Here is a 20,891-nt window from a genome sequence, read left to right as displayed (position 1 = left end):
TAGCTTAAAGCTACATAATATTTGTTTATACAGTTTAAGGTACAGCAATATCTTAGCTAGTCTTTGAACTCTTCCCTCTTGGAGCCCTTTCTTATACATATAGCGGGGAAGGCAAATATTTATATATTTGAAAACTCTAGAGCTACTTAAGTATTTGTTGTAAGTAAACAGTATTTCCTTCAGACTCTTCCCTCCCTTCAATATCATCAATGCCACTTTTGGGAGAAAGTTGTATCTGAGAGTCCTTGGAAACAAGTATCCTTTTATTAATTCTTAACACTTATAAACTGAATGATTGGCTTCTTGGCTATGTAAGCAATTACAAGGAGGTAAGATACAGACAGCTGAGGAAATAAACATAAGATCAATTACATATAATAAGACTGACATTCCAAATGGAACTTACTCTGACATGAAAGTGCTATCATATTTAAAATTATACATATTGGGTTGCTATACAAGTCTGGGTACTGTTGCTTTATTGGAAGGCTGTTTAAAATCCATCAACACCTTAAAGCTACATCTATGAAGTTTGCACATAAGCATGTATGTTTCAATCTGAGAAAAATGGAGTTCTCACAGAAGAAATCCTACGAAAAAAATGGTACTTTAATGTTGGCCTTATTGTTAGCTTCCTGGGTAGCAAGGATGTCTTGCACAACAGTATGTCTTATGAAAAATTAAAGCAAAACAAATACTGTTGTTCAGTAAAAACCTTACCAATTCCATTTATAAATTCAACTTGCAAGTATTTTCCATTGCACATATAAATCTTGTTACAAAATAATCTTCTACACATTCTTTAAATTTTTTAAATGAATAAAGGGAATACACTGTAAAATCAGTAAATGTTTTCATCTAAGGCTTGAACAATTGATAATTATGCCCATTTGTTTTTAACTTTTGTGTCAAAGTATTAATTTTCTCTGTGTCAAAGGACTTCTAGATTTAGAATCATATATAAACATTGAGAGTGCTTTGGTTTCATTAAACTCATCTTACTGAGTTTCAGCCCTTTATACCTCCTTTTATCTTATTTTTTAAATTGACACATAATAACTGTACATATTTATGAGGCATATAGTGGTTTCAATACATATGATGTATAGTGATCAGATCAGAATAATTAGCATATCCATCATCTCAAACATTTATCATTTTTTGTGTTGGGAACATTCAATATCTTCCTTCCAGCTATTTGAAACTATATAATAAATTATTTTTAACTATAGTCATCGTACAGTGGTGTGGAGAGCTAGAATGTGTTCCTCCTATCTAGTTGTAATTTTGTGTCCTTTAACAGATTTCTGTCTGTCCCCACCTTTCCCCGATTTTTGTCTAGAATCCTCTGCTCTTTTTACTTCTAGGCAGACTTCCTTTTTGGACCCTTTTGTGTTTGGTTTCTGAATCTTGCCTCTATTACTTTTTAGTACTCAGGGCAGAAATATTTCCCCTCCCTTCTTTTAGATCTCTAGCTTTGCCTTTTACTTTACCATTCCTTGTCTGTCTTTTCTGTTTTGGTCATTTATTACCTCTGGTCATGGTTTGGGCTGAACAGTGGCCAAGGAGCCAGCATCACAGGTGTTCTCTTCTAAGTATGGTCCTGTCTCCTTAGGATGAGCCTGGTTATTTTCCTTATCCACGGAGGTACAAACAGTACCATCTTGATTATCCTCACACTCCAGCCCATGATTTAGGCCATCTATGGATTGTCATTTCTTTCTCATTATCTCTTTGTATCACTACTATTTGTTTCAAAATTAGCTTTTAATATTATCTGAAATCAAGAGATTCTTATTTTAAAATATATATATTCTGTGTTATATTTTTACTGGTTCTCCTACCTGAGCCCCTAATATTTCTTTTTCTTTTTTTCAGATGGAGTTTTGCTCTCATCACCCAGGCTGGAGTGCAGTGGCGCGATCTTGACTCACTGCAACCTCCGCCTCCTGGGTTCAAGCGATTCTCCTGTTCTCCTGCCTCAGCCTCCCAAGCAACTGGGATTACAGGCACCCACCACCAGGCCCAGCTAATTTTTTTGTGTGTTTTTAGTAAAGATGGGGTTTCACCATGTTGGCCAGGCTGGTCTCAAACTTCTGACCTCAGGTGATCTGCCCACTTTGGCCTCCCAAAGTGCTGGGATTACAGACGTGAGCCACTGCGCCTGGCCATCTGAGCCCCTAATATTTCTTTCAGATTTTACTCAGCATATCTGGGAGGAAAGGAAGTATATGCAGTACATTTGAAAGGTGGACCATATTTATTCCTGAGCTAGCTCACTTTGGGCCTTTCCGTGTCCTTACATGCTCATATTCCCCCACAGCAAAGGCATTTGCATTGCACAAGTCTGTTCAGATTTACGATGATCTCACAGTGTCATTCAGGGACAGAATCCCTCAATGAATCAGAGAAAAAGAGGGCTAAGTATTGTTGGCACAGGGGATTGTTCTTCTAGTAAGCACAGGTGAAATTCTCCCTTCCTTCAAATGCACTTTGTGGTAAAGCTCTATCTGTTTTCTGGACTCATACTCCTTCAAAGATGATAGAGGGAATGCAGGCAGAGGTGAGACTTGGAGCAGTGCTTCTCAAATTCTGTTGAGGATGTGAGGTCTCTATTCTTCTATAAAATGAAGTAAAAATTAGTTTCTAGAAAACTGAAATGAAAAACAGGCCCACAACAACATCCCCCTACTTTTTTATTATTAGAATAGACAGACACAACATTAATTGGCCAAATTGCCTTACGAATTTCTAAACATGGACTCTCCATATCTATACTTAACCAGTACTGGTTGGGGGACCATACTTTCACAGCCAGTTTAGGACACTTCTACCCATACCAGATAGAAAGTGCTTAATTTTCAAAAACCAACTCCATAAATATTTAGCGGGTAGGGGTGTGGGAGGGTGGGTTTGCTTTACTTGAATTTAGAAAATCCTGCAAGTATAGGGGAAATCTGTTAATGAGCTAAGACTATACAAAGATTCTTAGTAGAAAATAAAAGTAAAGTTTATGCTTGCTGTATCATAACATGATCTGTGCAGATATGCATCCTAAGGCTTAGAAAAGAAATCTTTTGAAGAATGGGTGAATTTAAAATCAAGAAGCTTAAAATTTCCTTCCCCAAATATGCTCTTCACAGAGATAAAGGCTTTCTCCCTGGCTCTGTCTAAATATAAGTAAGCACCTTGGAAAACATTGAGTCAGAGCCCTTTTTACACCCTTGCATGTTGCTTCTTTAATGTTTTGTCTGCCCACTGCCAATTGATCTCAAATAAGTCTAATTTTTGGAAGGAATTTCATTCACATTCATGGATCCCAGGATTCTTCAGGGGCTTTGAGCTTCTCCTCTGTGATAAGAAAGCACTGCATAAGATAGGAAGTCAATTGGGATTAGAATTCAATATGTCAGCTAACTCAGAAATCCCAGTACAGAATTTAGCACTCCTGGTCAACCGGTACTCTCTAGGGATCTTGGCCTCCAGAAATCAATTATTGGATTACATCCATCTAACCCAAGAGTGGGTTTGATGGTGGCTGTTTTTATTTTCTATTACGAAGAGAGTGATAATGTTTATTTTATGAGGATAGATGGTAAAAACAATCTTTATTTCAAAAATAGTATCAGTTCTATTGAATGATTTTGCATTCCACAGGATTAATTTTCAAGATATTTGAATTGGGAAAGCTGAAATCACTATAAAAAGCATGTAGTGCCTTAAGTTTTTTGGAATGAAATGAAATGTGCACCCATTTAAGATTTTCATTTAACTCAGACACTTAAAATATCAAGAAAATAAATGACTTCTCTTGGCTAATTGTCTTATGTACAATAAAACTGAGGGTAAGTATTAGGTAAAAGGTAAGTGGTATCATTGGATTTCCTCTCTAATTAAGAAGAGATCCAGTGACAGTTTGTTTTCATGGTGCACTTTAGAAATTGTTATTGTGCTGGTTTCTCATTTAACTTTAGAATAATTTATTATGACAAGTAACAGAAAGTAGATAACAGAGTTTAAGTGGTTTATACTTTCATACTTCTATGTTGTGTTCCTGTCTTACAGACTTTTATAGTATTGAATAAAGGGAAGGCCATCTTCCGGTTCAGTGCCACCTCTGCCCTGTACATTTTAACTCCCTTCAATCCTCTTAGGAAAATAGCTATTAAGATTTTGGTACATTCATATCCTTTTTCAAGTGATTAATATTAACTATTTGTACATGATCTGTAAGCACTTTATAGCTAAATATCAAATTAAGCTGGGAAATGTCCATATTATATAGTTTTCATCACTCTCATTTTGCATCTTTGTCATATTAGCCTCATTCTTAAAGTTCATTAATCACATAGACATTATTGAAACATGCAGTCTTTAACATTTTATATATTATATATAAACATGTATTTATGTACTTTTGTTATCTTTCTAAAAACACTTATATGTATTGAATCCTACAAATCTAAAGTAAGATAACCATGTTTACCTCTACCATCTTTATACAAAGTTTGTGATGGTGTAGAATTTTGAGTGAGCAATGATATGATAACAGAAAAATCTACTTCCAGACTCAAGTTTATCCATAGTTATGATATAAAACACTTCAGTGTATCTTAGAATAAACCTTTAAGTATATTTGCTGTCAGAGAATGTCAGGAGTCTTTGGCCAGTACTTAGTTAATTCTTGAAATTTCCTGATGATTTTTGTGAGGGAAGTACTGGAATATTGGCTGAATTTCAAATTCAAGTCATGAGTTATGATGCTGCCGTGCAAAACTGTTTGCTTAGTAAAGACTCCGGAAGTTAATGAGAGAAGTTGGCATATATTTCCAAATGGTCTTAAGGGATTTGGTTTCATGATTCCCATTGGTGTTAAAAAGGACTCCACGACTAAATTCATTTGTTAATCAATTTAGGAAAACAATTCACTTCTGATTGTATCTTGTTTGATAGCTTTGACAATAATAGATATTAAAATACCATTATAATTATCATAAGCTCATACTTTTTTTAAAGGATTCTAAAATTTAAACGGCCATTCTAATTTTAATATGATAGCAAGAAATTTCTTTAGTGGTATAAATATGCTATTACTAAAATTAAAAGATTTGAAACATAAAAATCATATGATAGGGTTTTTTACACTTACGGAAGTTTCCTTGTCCCAGTTTGTATTCCTAGCGCCATCATGTGGTCATTTGATGAAAACTTTCTTTTTCAATTATGGAAAATTTTTGTTTTGGCAGTAAACTATAGTGGAAAGAATATTGGATCTTAATGTAGGAAACTTATATTCTAGTCCTGGGCCCTTTATCTGATTCCTCTAGAGCTTAGTAAGGCCTTATTTCCCTGATTTTTAAAATATAGTGATAAACTAATTTTTAGGGTCCCTTTCAGTTTTATAATTCTGTTATGTCTGTTCATTTGTTTTAGCTACCACTTAGAGTATATTTACTTACGTACTGTGACTGTTCCAAGCATTTCCAATATATTAACTCATTTAATCTGCATGTAGAAATGGTTACATTACAAAATGAGTACATTATTAGCTCCATTGTAGAGAAGTAGGAAAAGATACAAGGCAATGGCACAGAGAGGTTGAGTCTCTTGGCCAACATCACTTTGCTATGTTGAATTTTAATTACATTCCCATCATGTTAAGTGCCAACCTTCAAGAATATTCACTTTTAATGTTATCGAATGCTGCTGCACTTGTATAAACTCAGTCAAAATAGAGCAACCCAACAATTAGCATCGTGCTGTACTTTGACTACAAATTGTTTTCATGCGTTGAACTATGTTGGATAAGATGTGTTTAAGAAATTACAATATTGCAGATAAGTGGCCTTCCTCAACAATTTACTAGTTTATTCGCCTGAATGAGCTCAAGTCAATACTTTCTGCTGAAAAACTGTGCAACTCCAGGTAGCACAAAAATATCTTCCCACTGAAGTTCTCTGGGAGGTGAATATACTGATTTAATAATAGTTGTAAAAACAACACCTTATACTGATATAATGCTTTCATATACATTACCTCATTTAATCTATACAAATACTCAGCGAAGGTGATATTATTACCCACATTTTACACATGAAGATATTGAAATTTAAAGAGATTAGATGACTTGCCCACAATGCATTTATCCCTGAATTTTGGCTAAGCTGCAGTTTGGGCTTTTCAATGTTAGCTTTTTGTAATATAATACTTGGATTTTGATTTTCTTTTGTGTGTTCCTTAACAATAACCTACATTATTCAGCATGCTAATTATGTGCACTATTTTGACAAACTGTGTGTTTATGACAATGAGTAACCCTCCTGATTGGACAAAGAATGTAGAGTAAGTTCAACTTACATTCTTAATAACATATATACATTTGGGATTTTGAAACTGTGTCTTAACGTAGTCTTAAAATAAAACTGAAGAGCATTTTATTAAAGTCATTCCTAGACAAAATTACGCAGCAAGAGGACAATGCTCATTGGCCCTCAGGCCTGTTGGCGTTATACTGATTATCACTCTCTTTTGCCTGTACCTGGTGTTCACCTGAAGACCACCACTCTTGGACATTTACCCCTTTTTCTTTAAAATCTACAGTAGCCAAACCAAATGTGGTCAAAGCATTGCAGAAAAGAGCCAATATGGTAGACATTGGTTCCAGTTAAATTCCAGATAAATACATTGAATCAAGAATCAAAAAGGGTTAGTTACAAATGCCATGTGAAGACAACATTGAACCTCGCAAAGTTTTCATTTCCATCAGGCACATTCACTTCATGTCAGGCCAATATAGTTCCAAGCGTGGTCACCAACAAATTGAAAAATAATCCAAAGTTTCAGGGCTGTAGAACTTGAAAATTCAGTAGACTGAAGACTAAACTAACAGAAGTGGAACTTTTTGTAGAGCTTTCAGAAACCAGAAGCATTACTAACTATATTGATGATCTCTCTGTTCTGGGGATACCTTCGAAGCACAGAGGCCAGATTTGTGATAACTGAAGTTGGGCTACTCTAACCATAGCTGCTCACCTGCCCACACTTCCTATTTGTAATGCCTGTTACTATACAGCTGCTGACCCATAGCAACTACAGAAGTATTAGGTTGGTGTAAACATAATTGTGGTTTTTGCCATTACCTTCAATTGAAGCTAATGTTTGCACCAACCTATTTCCAAGAGTGTCCACCAACATTTGCACCAACCTATTTCCAAGAGTGTCTCCTTTCCTAGACACTTCCAGGCTGAAACCAATAAGAAACATGACATCTTGAAGAAAATAATAAATTTTATATACAAAAAAATTCTAAAGTATTGAAGTTAATATGGGAGGCCCCACAGGTTTTCAGTCGCCCTAGTTTTCTTGTGATTTTATGCCACTCTCACACCCCAATTTCTGAGTAGAAGATTTAAACTCTGGAAACACCTAAGTTTCTGAATTATCACAAGAATTTTATTCTAAATTAAATTTTTACTTCTTATAACCCTAGAAATATTTACTTTGATTTTAAAGAAGTCCTTGTTCCAAGCAAGTTAAATTATCTTGTAGAAAAAAAAAAAAACCACGTGCTAATTTGTCAATTTCCTCTCATTCTTAGAACACCATTAAACTTGAGATTTTTTTTCCCTAAAAGAAAACCATTTCATGCTTCTGCAATATTATTGATTGGCTATTCCATCATGTAAACATACTAAATATTTCTCAGGAGACTATATTTACGTAAATACCAAGACATTTCGGACAACGGCTAAATAGATTTCATATACCTTGTATTTCTCACACTACTCTTAAGACACTTTACGAAACAACTCTTTGTGTTAGGAAGCTGAATTTAAATTTAGGGCTATGTTTCATTTGTATGAAATTAAAATCCATCTGCTTAGTTTTCTTTTTTAGTATTTATCTATTCCACTGATGTAGTGATAAGAAATTGGTATGCTATGAAAAAAACACTGTTACTTTATCAAATTTTTTGGATGCTTGTTTTCAGATACACCTTCACAGGAATATATACTTTTGAATCACTTATAAAAATTATTGCAAGGGGATTCTGTTTAGAAGATTTTACTTTCCTTCGGGATCCATGGAACTGGCTCGATTTCACTGTCATTACATTTGCGTAAGTGCCTTTTTTGAAACTTTAAGAGAGAACATAGTTTGATTTTCCATCAGTGCTTATGCTTTTACGAATAGGTTTGCTTTACCTGTAGAATATTTTGGTGTGATTTATACATTCAAACTCTGGATTTCAATTTAGCACAACAAAGGTCTAAGTGGAATTTCACTATAGCATGAAGGCTTTGCAGTAGTTGAAAACTACAATTTTCACACGTAGCATCTGTCAGAAAATATCACATATGCCACTCTTCCACACACACATGCACAAACACACACACACATATGAACACACACAATCTAATGTCAAAACACAAGCATATTTGTAATACATCTGTGAAAATCACTTTAAAAATTACAGCCACAAAACAGTTCTATTGGCTACACAAATTTGCAATGACCTTGCTCATATTACACACAGCTTCTTTTATTGGTTTGGTAGAATAATCGAAAGTAAGTATCTACTAGCATCAAAACGATCTGACAAATCAAACTAAGAGAAGAAAGAAGATACCTGAAATATTATGTTTTTAATATATTAAATTACTGATTTCTAAGACCTGTAGAGGAATACATTCTCTCTGCCTCTTTCTGTTTCTCTCCTGACCCCTTTTCTTTCTTCTTTTCTTCTTTTATGGCTCTCTTCATCTCTTTAGTCTGAACATAAACTTCCTTATCCTTATCTCCTATTCATATCCACTCAGTAGTATGCACAGTTTATGCACCCCAATGCTTTTTTTTCTAGTGGCAAACTTCCTCAGGAAGAGACCCAGAAAAATAATAGAAAACCATTCCAGACTAAGTGAAAGTAGAGTGTAGAAGGAGGCAGCCCAACAACACTTACCCTCATCCTTCCTTCAGGAGCTGATTTTTTTGGCCTCTAACAGTTGTGATGTAGTGGATAGGAGCAGGAGAGGTGGCACTGATATACTCAGGACTCCGAATGTCTGGTCTTAATTTCCTATCTGATCAGGATGAGCCAATTCTTTGCTAGGCTCTCTGTTCACAGCTCAAAAGAAGGCCTACAGGACTTCTATTTCTTAAGAACAAAATGGCAGTAACAATAGGCGCAGCACTGGACCCTCATAAAATATTGTTCTTAATTTGCTTAACTTTTATTTAAAAGTTACACTAGGAAAATTTTATCTCATATATAAAAGCAGTAAGGCAAACTGCCTTTTCATGCCTAAATTTCTGTTGGGTGATTTCATATATTTTTTTCTAACTAAAACCCTAAACCATAGCCAAGATTTACTTTCTTTTTACAAGTTACACATGATGTTGGTTGCATTGCTTTCCAGAGTGACAACAAGGATGCCTACTTTATGAAGTTTACATTTAGCTAATGGCCTTAAATTATGTGAACAAAGATTAATGATGGAATCTAATTCCTGATTTGCCACTTATAATATTTATCATTTAAAATCACCAAGAAGGTCTTTATAAAAGACCTACGCAAGTAATATAAATCCTGCTAAAATCTTGAATAATTCTCATTTAATTCTACAGGTTTGTAACAGAATTTGTAAACCTAGGCAATTTTTCAGCTCTTTGCACTTTCAGAGTCTTGAGAGCTTTGAAAACTATTTCTGTAATTCCAGGTAAGAAGTGATTAGAGTAAAGCGTAGGCTCCTTGTACCTACAGCTTTTTCTTTGTGTCCTGTTTTTGTGTTTGTGTGTGAACTCCCTATTACAGGTACGTCACAGAGTTTGTGGACCTGGGCAATGTCTCGGCATTGAGAACATTCAGAGTTCTCCGAGCATTGAAGACGATCTCAGTCATTCCAGGTGAGAGCAAGGTTAGATAACAAGACGGACCCATCATGTGATTCAGCATCCTTCTCTGCTTGACATTCAGTTTTACAGAAAATCAGGAATCATAAGACTAGGTGTTTCAAAGAAAATGATTCTTATTGTTTAGACATAAGCTTTATCAACCTTGGAGTTTAACAATGTCTTATGTGTGAGATACTGTAATTTGAGGTCAAGGTGATCTGCACTTACAAATATCATGGGTTTGTTTGTTTTTTTTTTCACCATGTTAGTTTTATCGAGAATTTGCTCCCTTTTAAAGGTGCCAATCTGTAATTTCTTATTCATTAGAGTCATTAATGACTATGTGTATACAATGCAAATCTTCTAAGTTTTTTGCTAACAAAAAAGAAGGGAATAAGACAATAAAGAATAGTGTGAGTCTGCATGGAGGATTTATTATCTTAAGGCACAATTATACTGCAGAGCATTTTCGGTTGTACAGCAAAATCTTTCCTACTTATAAATAGGAATTTTAAAATATTTATTCAGGTATTTTGTTATAAAACTGACCTCTGACCCTAATGAAAATGTGAGACAAGTTTCAGTAGCAAAAAGGAAAAAGACAAGGCCCTTTCCTTAATATAGGCTCCATGAAGAACATGAACCTTCCATTACTCTATCTCGACATAATGGGATATGAATCTTCATTTCATTGTTTAAATCATTACATTTCTGGAGTTTATCTTCATAAGTTCTTCCCCTTCAATGAAGTGTTGCTTCTCCACTAGCGTTGGAAACATTCTTGGATTTATGAATGAAATCTATGTTTTCAAGAAAATTGTGTGAAGCTTTTATTATTTCACATGTGTTAAGTCTTCATAGTAATAGACTTTTCTTTCAGGCCTGAAAACCATTGTGGGAGCCCTGATCCAGTCTGTGAAGAAGCTCTCAGATGTAATGATCCTGACTGTGTTCTGTCTGAGCGTATTTGCTCTAATTGGGCTGCAGCTGTTCATGGGCAACCTGAGGAATAAATGTATACAATGGCCTCCCACCAATGCTTCCTTGGAGGAACATAGTATAGAAAAGAATATAACTGTGAATTATAATGGTACACTTATAAATGAAACTGTCTTTGAGTTTGACTGGAAGTCATATATTCAAGATTCAAGTAAGAATTATTGTTATGTACATTTCCTTAAAAAGTATAATTGGATTGTTTGTAACACAAAGGATAAATACTTGAGGGGCTGCATATCCCATTTTACATGATGTGATTAGCACACATTGCAGGCCTGTATCAAAACATCTCATGTACCCCATATATAGAAACACCTACCATGTACCCACAAAAATTAAAATTTAAAATTTAAAGCTAATGAAATAAATAAAACACCCTCTAAAAAAGAATTACTATCACGTATATTTAGTCTTTTCATTGCTAATGTGCCTTCCATCTAGGAATGAAAAATATTTTTAAATGATTACATAACAAGACGTGATCTTTTAGAAAATTACCTAATCAACTATTTAACAATATTTAAAATTATATTCTATTTGGTATTTCTACCCCCTGGATTTTAAATAATAGATTATTTATATTTCTGGAACTAAAAGAAGAATTTTGTTAATCACCTTATCAATGGCTTACACATACATTTAACAATTTTGTTCATAACTACTCTAGTTTTGACTCCTAAATGCCACTTTCTATTTTATCATCATTTGGAAGGCTGAAGAATTCAGCTAGAAAGAATTTTCCTAGGATCCTTGGTTGCTATACATTCTTCCTGTGGTGATTGATATAATGAAAGGAGATAAAATATGTGAATGCCCTTTGCGAATTCTACAGTACTATGCAAATGTAACTCATTATACATTAATTACACAATGTCTTTAATGTATCAGAAACTGTATAGTACACTGGGGAAAATAATGGAGGTAATGCATGGCTTCAGAGTGTTATAGTTTAATAGAATATTTTATTACCTTAAGGAAATAAAGTGATACCTAAAAGTAAATCTTATCTTTAAAAAGTAGTATTACATCAAAAAGAAGAAAATTACAGTTAATAAAGCTTCAGGAGACAGTAATAGAAAATGTTAGTTGGGTGCAGTGGCTCACACCTATAATCCTAGCACTTTGGGAGGCTGAGGCTGGAGGATCACTTGAGGCCAGGAGTTTGAGACCAGTGTGGGCAACATAGTGAGACCCCTTCTCTACAAAAAAAATATATATACATATATATATATATACTTTTTTTAATGAGTTGGGTGTGGTGGCATTTACCTATAGTCTCAGCTACTAAGGAGGCTGAGATGGGAAAATCACTTGAACCTGGGAGGTCAAGACTACAGTGAGCCATGATCACGCCACTGAACTCCATCCAGCATGGGTGACAGAGTAAGACTCTGTCTCACAAATAATAATTGTGCTAATACCCTTTCTCTTTTGAAAGTGACAATAAAAAGTGTGCAAGTTTCCTCTCTCTTTAATTTTAGAATCTGCCAGTAGTGATATTTCAAAAGCAAGGAGAGTTAGAACATGATTAATAAGAAAAGGAAAAGTCCTTTTTAAGGAAAAACATTAAACCTATGCATCTAAGATTTTAGATGTTCTTGAATATAGTATATCTTTATTATTTTAAGGTGATGAATAATATTTTGGAAAAAAGAAAACTTCAATGACTGTGTGGAACAAACAGGATTAATTACAGAAAGTTACTAGTTGTTCGATATTTATTAAAGTAATGATAGCATAGTTTAAAAAGCAAGTACTAATCAGTGTCTCCTTATAGTTATAAATCTGGAAAATACCTTGGGTTGATACGAATGAACTCTTCCATGACATTCAGTGATATGCTAATAAATAATTTACCAACAGTTGAAAATCTTTAGATTTAGTTGTAAATCTTTAGTTGTTAATCTTTAGATTAAGAACAGTGTCTGAGCAATACACAAATGTTCCTTATTCACTTGATACAATGCCAGTAGGTCCACTTCAATCACCAACTCCCTGAAATCTGTTGTTTGTTTTATCTAAGTTCAAAATACTGACTATGAGAGTTATTTAGGGTTTATTCTCTCTAGGGAAAATTTATTGGACTGCATTTTTCCAATACTCGAAGTAAAATAAATAAGTAATATCTGAGGTAATTTTCAGCTCTAAACATCTATGGTTCTTATTTTAAACCAAATGCAAATATAAATAAAATGGTTCATTTCTGAAAATAATAGAAAATTAAATTTATTAAAATTAAAGATAAATATTATAACTGAAAAATTATATTTTCCTCAAGTTAAGGCTGATCATTAAGGTTAGATTATTGAATTTAATGGGCAAAACTTCATTTATAAATATGAGATATCAAAAATTCATCCAGAAACTATTATAGTCCTTTCTCTTTGTTTAATTTTAATTGAAAGTTAGGAAATACTATGTCAACTTTCCTGTCTAGGTTCAAGGAAGTCAGAATATTAGAAATAAAAATGATATTTTTCCTTATGTGCTTCTGTGTCCTGTACAGAACTATGTATGGAATAAATTCCTCAGAAAACTTAGCATCTAGAAAATATATCTTCTTACAAAATCCAACATTGATTGTTTAATTCCATGTTTTTCTCTTTTTGTCTTTTATTTACTTATTCATTCAATAAACTTTACAGAAAGGCTACCCGGTCTCAAACAAACACTAATATAGAAATAATTAATGATCGGGACTTTCTAGGAGGAATATTTGTAAATAAATAATTACAATATAGTAGTGTCATCCTAAGAATAATTCAAGTATATACAGGTTACTGGTAGCACAGTGAGGGGAGTTCTTAATTATGTCAATATTTAGTAGAAAGAAAGTTGAAAATACCAAGGAAAACGTTATAGAAGAACTGGACGTTGCAAGAAGCCAAGGAGTTTGCAAGAAACAGGAATCTTTGAGATAATGTAGTGTTCACCTATAGTCATTATTTTAGCTTTAGTATTTAAGACTTTTTAAAATTGCTTTCATTTCAGTTGTTGATATGATTTATGCATATTTTACTATAAGTTGCCTATATTCTGGAAAATGTGAGAATATAAGTTATACTTAATTATTAAAATGTATAGTGTTAAAAATATAGGCGAGAGGATCAGAAAATATACTATTCTTTTATTTTGAAATATGTGGCTGTTTTGCGAAAACAAAGAAATTCCTGTCATTCCTGTCTATTTTTACTGAACGAATTTTTTTCGTGAGAATGGTGAAAAAACGCTAATACCTTTTTGAAAGATTATGTTAGTACCTGTCATTATCACTAACTTTACATTCATAATGAAGAAATACTTTGCACTGTAAAGTGTCTAAAATATCTTTGCACTGTATCTAATCTAATGCCATTTCTTCATAATGAAGAAATACTTTGCACTGTAAAGTATCTAGATAGAATATCTAGAATTTGGAGGGAGAAGAGACAAATACTTGTGCCTTTGAATGAATTATATATTTAAGATTACTCAATAAACTTAAAAGTAGAACCTGACCTTCCTGTTCTCATTTGAGTGTTTTTAACAATGCAAATGTTCATCATATGACTTTCTTTTTTCAAACAGGATATCATTATTTCCTGGAGGGTTTTTTAGATGCACTACTATGTGGAAATAGCTCTGATGCAGGGTAAGTCAATAATTTGTGTGTATCTGTGTATCTTTGTATGTACACATACATATGTATATCTTTTCTCTCTTTTTATAGAAACTGAAGATAACAGCCAACTAATTTTATTGGCATTAATTTGCTATATGTAAGGTTTTTGATAAAGTATGAGATTATGTAAATATTAGGTAAGATTTATGTTTTCTAAAACAAGAAGTAATACTTTTAGACACATGCACATGTATGTTCATTGCAGCACTATTCACAATAGCAAAGACATGGAATCAACCTAAGTGTCCATCAATGATAGGCTGGATAAAGAAAATGTGGTACATATACATCATGGGATACTATGCAGCCATAAAAAATAATTAGATCATGTCCTTTGCAGGGATATGGATAGAACTGGAGGCCATTATCCTTAGCAAACTATTGCAGGAACAGAAAACTAAGTACCGCATGTCCTCACTTATAAGTGGGAGCTAAATGATGAGAACACATGGACACATATAGGGAACAACACACACTAGGGCCTACCAGAGTGTGGAAGGTGGGAAGAGGGAGAGGATCAGGAAAAATAACTAGTGGGTACTAGGCTTAATACCTCAGTGATGAAATAATCTACACAACAAACCCTCATGACACACATTTATCTATATAACACACCTGTACATGTACGTACCCCTGAACTTCAAATAAAAGTATAAAAAAAGAGAAAAATATCTATTAAACACCTACTGTATATAACAGCAAACATACAAAAAGAGGACTAATCCTGTTCCTACTTTTTTAGGAGTATATAATAATAACAGTGTTGTTCTTTTAGATAAGTATATTGAGCTATAAACTCTGGAGACTCCATAGTAGTAAAAATGAAATGGAGATGTTGAAAATGCAAATTATCAACAAAAATTATTTTGTAAAATATTATTAGAAACACTGCACCATATTTTAATGATGACACCAAGTAGCTAATAAGACTATATGCAGTCAAAAGTTGGGAAATAGATTAGTTACTTATTTGTCAAACTTTTATTTTGAAATACCAAATCTTTCTGACTAGGCAATATTATAGCATAGTATCAGAGTAAAAAGGCAGCAGAACGACTTGTAATACTTTCTTTTACCCCACTTGCAGCCAATGTCCAGAGGGATATATGTGTGTGAAAGCTGGTAGAAATCCCAATTATGGCTACACAAGCTTTGATACCTTCAGTTGGGCTTTTTTGTCCTTGTTTCGACTAATGACTCAGGACTTCTGGGAAAATCTTTATCAACTGGTGAGAACTAAAGAACCACACTCTCCATTTAAGTAAAAGTATACAAGAAAACCAATTGAGTTATGAAATTAAAACCGGATGATAATATAGTAGAAAGAGCAGAACTTGAAACGAGACTTGAGTTCCTCTATCCTATTGATTATAACACATATTGAGCAGAGTGATGCCAAGGATTGCAATTCTCTCCCATTTCTTCTTGGCTCAAAACCTGTTCCCTACTCTTCTCAGACACAGATTGTCCTAAACAGAAGGCACATTCTCCCTTCAGCCCTATCTAACCCCTCAAATATTATCCCTCAGGTGGGAAGTAATGAAAATGAAGAAGCAGATATAGAAAGATAACTTTGGTCTGTTCCTTGACTTTCCTAAAGGCTCAGGTCTTTAATGGAGGACTCCATGGCATTTTATTGACTGTTTCATTCTTGGTGAATACAAAAATTCTGCCATAGAAATCATAGTGTGAATGCACAAGCTAGGAGAGAAGGAAGAAGCTGAAGTTAAAGAAACAATAAAAAAAAAGTACAGGGTGCTATGACCAACATAATTACTATTTATATCTGAGTTTTGCTAGACACATGAGTAAATTGAAAGTTGAAGCCACCACTTAGTGAAATAATATTGAGAAATAATTCTGATATTTTTGTTTGCAGACATTACGTGCTGCTGGGAAAACGTACATGATATTTTTTGTGTTGGTCATTTTCTTGGGCTCATTCTACCTAATAAATTTGATCCTGGCTGTGGTGGCCATGGCCTATGAGGAACAGAATCAGGCCACCTTGGAAGAAGCAGAACAGAAAGAGGCCGAATTTCAGCAGATGATCGAACAGCTTAAAAAGCAACAGGAGGCAGCTCAGGTAAAGCTGCCCTGTCTCATGGCACTGACCTTTTATCGTTCTGATTGTTACATAATATTGAAGAGAAAGTGAGTACCTAAGAGCAGGTGGTGGTATGAGGAATTAATAATGATTTCTATATTTTGATGATCCACTTACTTTTATTTAGTTTAATTATTTTATTTATTTTGAGATGTGTATAATAATAACCACAATAGAACTCTCTCATGCTATTTTAATCATCTTAAGATTCTCAAAGTAAAGGGAAAATGTTATTTTGGGGTATTTTCAAGTCAGAGACTTTTATTCAATGAGTAGACTGGCATTAGGAGGAAATCATCTTTTCTTAGAACAAGAAATTATTGGTTATAATATGAAGAGTTGCTCCTCTAGTTCTTAAACATAGTCTCCTTTTTTCTTTAACTAAAAATATGTTGGCTTTTAACGTGGTTGCTTTATTACCTTTATAAGGAAGTGATCAAATAATATAATGATCTCTGATATAGCAGCATCCAATAGACATATGAATGTTACCAATCTTACACAGATTGACCATCTAAAAAGGATTACTTGTTTTTATAGTGAAGTGTTAGTCCTCACAGTGTGATAAATCATAAAATGCCTCTCCTATCTCTCTCATCTTTCTGTTTAGCATACAAACTTATTGTCTTTACTAAAGAAGAAAGTTGTTTCAGAAATATTAATTTATATGCAAGAGTAATTAATTTATCGAGGTTACTCTGGGAACAATGATAATAATAAAAAAGTGTCATCTTAGTACCAGTACAAGCTATAATCAAAAAGCATTGTTTTATTCCATGCCCATGTGCCCCTTAAGAACCAGTACTGATTTGAAGATGGTGGGGACAGTTTTTGGAGAACTGGATGTCTTATCTTGCTCAGCAGAAACTATTGATTCTCCCTTCCCCATTCTTCTGGATATTGTGGATGGGTGAGAAAGGGATTTTATAACTGTCCATAAATAGGATTAATAATATTTTGAGGGTATTGGACAATCCAATTTCAATAACTAGAGAAAGGACCTCAGGTCCTTATCCCATTCCCCTGCCTTAAACTCATCAGCTTTTCTTCCATACTCCAGTTTCTTTTTCGGAGAAAAGAAAACAACACTAATTAAATACCAATTTTTAAAGTAAATCAAATCCCAAAAAGTAATGAATTTATTTTCTTGTTGATACATGATGGATATTTTTGAATACGTGGTCTGTGGGGCATTAACAGAGACATAATAAATGTTACCATGGAGCAAACCAAATTATCTCCAAAAGCCTTCATTAGGTAGAAAGAAAAAAAAATCTCCTCTTATACTTGCAGAGAATCTTCTCTGTGAGATGATCTTCAGTCAGTTCAATATATTTTTTAAAAGCCATGCAAATACTTCAGCCTTTTCAAAGAAAGATACAGTCTCTTCAGGTGCTATGTTAAAATCATTTCTCTTCAATATAGCAGGCAGCAACGGCAACTGCCTCAGAACATTCCAGAGAGCCCAGTGCAGCAGGCAGGCTCTCAGACAGCTCATCTGAAGCCTCTAAGTTGAGTTCCAAGAGTGCTAAGGAAAGAAGAAATCGGAGGAAGAAAAGAAAACAGAAAGAGCAGTCTGGTGGGGAAGAGAAAGATGAGGATGAATTCCAAAAATCTGAATCTGAGGACAGCATCAGGAGGAAAGGTTTTCGCTTCTCCATTGAAGGGAACCGATTGACATATGAAAAGAGGTACTCTTCCCCACACCAGGTATGGCACTGCTGAGTTTACTGATGCATGGTTGAAAATTAAAACATGGGAGAGAGGGGGAGAATTAGAAAATGGACTCAGGAATTTTTATCAACTGAATCGACCACTGTTGTGTTATATTTAAACCCATCCCTTCTTCACATAGTTATGCAAAAACTTTACTCCACAGATATGTAAGTCTACAGTTCGGTGTAGTTAAGATAACACCAAGTTGACAGTCAGGAGAACTGGACTGTCATTCTGATACTGTCTGCTGATATTTGTCTATAACTAATGACATCTAATCTTTTTGATCCTCAGCACTTTTAAGAAAAAAGAAATGTGGAACTCTGGATAGTCGATCAGGAATGTCCTTAGGTTATTTTATGATTTTATGTTGTTTTTCCCCCTAACTTCTTTAGAAGTCACCATGCATGCTTCTGAAAATATTAGTCATGGTACACCTGATCAAAAGGCACATGACTCTGAATTTCAGAAGTATGAACTTCAAGTTCCAACAATACAATGCCTTATAGGTGAAAAAGAAATAATAATTAAAGTGATTTTAGAAAGGTGGACTAAAGTAAATTGTGAGGAGTGTTGAAAGTTTTTGAAAGACAAGATCCATAAAAACCAAGGTGGCCTTGTTAAGGTCATGGTGCCAGTGTTCACTGAATGTTTACCACGTCCATTGCCATATTCTAAGGATGTTTCCCTTTGAACTTGAGAAATGGTCGTTCAGGGTGTGTGTGTGTGTGTGTGTGTTTCAATATGTTAAGGTTGCAATCTATCTCCTCATTCTTTAATCCCAAGGGCTAGAAACCTTCTTTTACCAAGGTAATTTAATTTAATGTGAATGCACATAAAATGAGAATGATAATCAAAAGGAATGAACCATATTCTGTTACGAATGCTGAAATCTCCTTCTACATAATCTTGCAAAATGAAATCACATTCAAAGGTCCATGTTAATATGACTTTATTTGTTTGCTCTTTCAAACTTCTAGTCTTTGTTGAGCATCCGTGGCTCCCTATTTTCACCAAGGCGAAATAGCAGAACAAGCCTTTTCAGCTTTAGAGGGCGAGCAAAGGATGTGGGATCTGAGAACGACTTCGCAGATGATGAGCACAGCACCTTTGAAGATAACGAGAGCCGTAGAGATTCCTTGTTTGTGCCCCGACGACATGCAGAGAGACGCAACAGCAACCTGAGTCAGACCAGTAGGTCATCCCGGATGCTGGCAGTGTTTCCAGCGAATGGGAAGATGCACAGCACTGTGGATTGCAATGGTGTGGTTTCCTTGGTTGGTGGACCTTCAGTTCCTACATCGCCTGTTGGACAGCTTCTGCCAGAGGTGATAATAGATAAGCCAGCTACTGATGACAATGTAAGGAAGTTTTAAATAGTTCAGGCATGGCTGGCTCACTATTGCTGCACCAGCCAGTGTTTCTACAGAACGGCAACCTTGAGAATGATTCCTGGTTGGTCACGCTGTGAATGCACCTGCATCTTGTAATATCTTTAATAGACTAACCAACTAAAACTTAAAACCTTAGCAGTCTCCTGCACAAACCTGAATGCATTTACTTATTAAAAGTGCTAAGGATTGATTAGACACAATAATTACTGCCTCCAGTTGGAGGATTTGCTATATACCCACACTGAATTTAGATAGCAGGACATTCTCTAAGGCTCTGGTATAAAAGTAAATGAATGATTCTATGTTTAAGTGTCAAGGGTGTATAATAAATCTTTCCAATGGATTCTTCAAGATCTCTGCTTTAGTTTAGATTTTCAAAAACACTGTGCTTAAGTAGATAGCTTCATTGTTACCTTAATACTCCTAGTACTCATATTTTTCTTACTAAAAAATGCTGATATAGGTCTTCTCAAAATTAAATGAAGAGACACAAATACATTATTAATACAGACAGATAAAATAATTGTCTGTGTACAAAGGTATGTTATGTGTTTGTGGATGTATACTCAGACGAGGAATTTCTAAACAGATGCTGCCTCTTCTTAGACTGTTTACTCACTTGGAAATATATCAGCATGAGGAGGCATGACTAAGTCAGAATTAGATGACTTATTGCTTTGGTACCCTGGATGAAACTGTTGTCCATGCAGCATGTGTGTGTTCTTTTTAACATAGAGTTTGTGTTGTCAATGACCATCTACATCTTGTGTCCAGAAAATAAGATGGCAGCTAAGTGTGTTGCAATCATTTATACTTCCTTAAAATTAAATAGCTACCTTCTCAAAAATCAAGTGCCTTGATCACTTGTAGGACTTTTAAGTTACTAGGCTTTTACTATTAGTTCAGAAATAAGGGTAATAACTGTTAAATATATCTCTTAAGAGTTTTATCAACTATATTAAAATTATTTTGTATTTTATAAAGTTATGAAATCAGGAAGTTAAAATCTTGGTTTTTGCTGTATGACTAAATGGTTAACAGTTTGAACATTCCAGGCTAATGATACAATAAGTCAGAAATATCTGCCATCACCAATTGAATATGAAAGTGCATGATGCATGTG

The 20,891-nt window shown here is 34.3% G+C and overlaps 1 protein-coding gene across 7 annotated transcripts in view; it reads left to right on the top strand.

Moving 5' to 3' along the window:
- The window catches only part of SCN1A (sodium voltage-gated channel alpha subunit 1), a 137,137-nt gene that overhangs the window by 62,823 nt on the left and 53,423 nt on the right, over positions 1-20,891 (top strand). Inside the window, exons 3-12 of one of the 7 annotated variants that reach the window (XM_063694961.1) lie at positions 4,066-4,184; positions 6,253-6,342; positions 7,991-8,119; positions 9,812-9,903; positions 10,772-11,041; positions 14,458-14,521; positions 15,639-15,780; positions 16,431-16,637; positions 18,084-18,368; positions 19,355-19,735. In XM_063694961.1, coding sequence (XP_063551031.1) covers positions 4,066-4,184; positions 6,253-6,342; positions 7,991-8,119; positions 9,812-9,903; positions 10,772-11,041; positions 14,458-14,521; positions 15,639-15,780; positions 16,431-16,637; positions 18,084-18,368; positions 19,355-19,735 — 1,779 coding nt within the window. Of the gene's footprint in view, positions 1-4,065; positions 4,185-6,229; positions 6,343-7,990; positions 8,120-9,811; positions 9,904-10,771; positions 11,042-14,457; positions 14,522-15,638; positions 15,781-16,430; positions 16,638-18,083; positions 18,369-19,354; positions 19,736-20,891 lie in introns of those variants that run through there. The other 6 variants (XM_063694960.1, XM_063694958.1, XM_063694956.1 and 3 more) reach the window with 6 other exon arrangements.

Source organism: Gorilla gorilla, chromosome 11 (genome assembly GCF_029281585.2).
Source record: "Gorilla gorilla gorilla isolate KB3781 chromosome 11, NHGRI_mGorGor1-v2.1_pri, whole genome shotgun sequence".
Lineage (NCBI taxonomy): Eukaryota > Metazoa > Chordata > Mammalia > Primates > Hominidae > Gorilla > Gorilla gorilla.
This window is presented reverse-complemented; position numbering and strand designations above follow the sequence as displayed.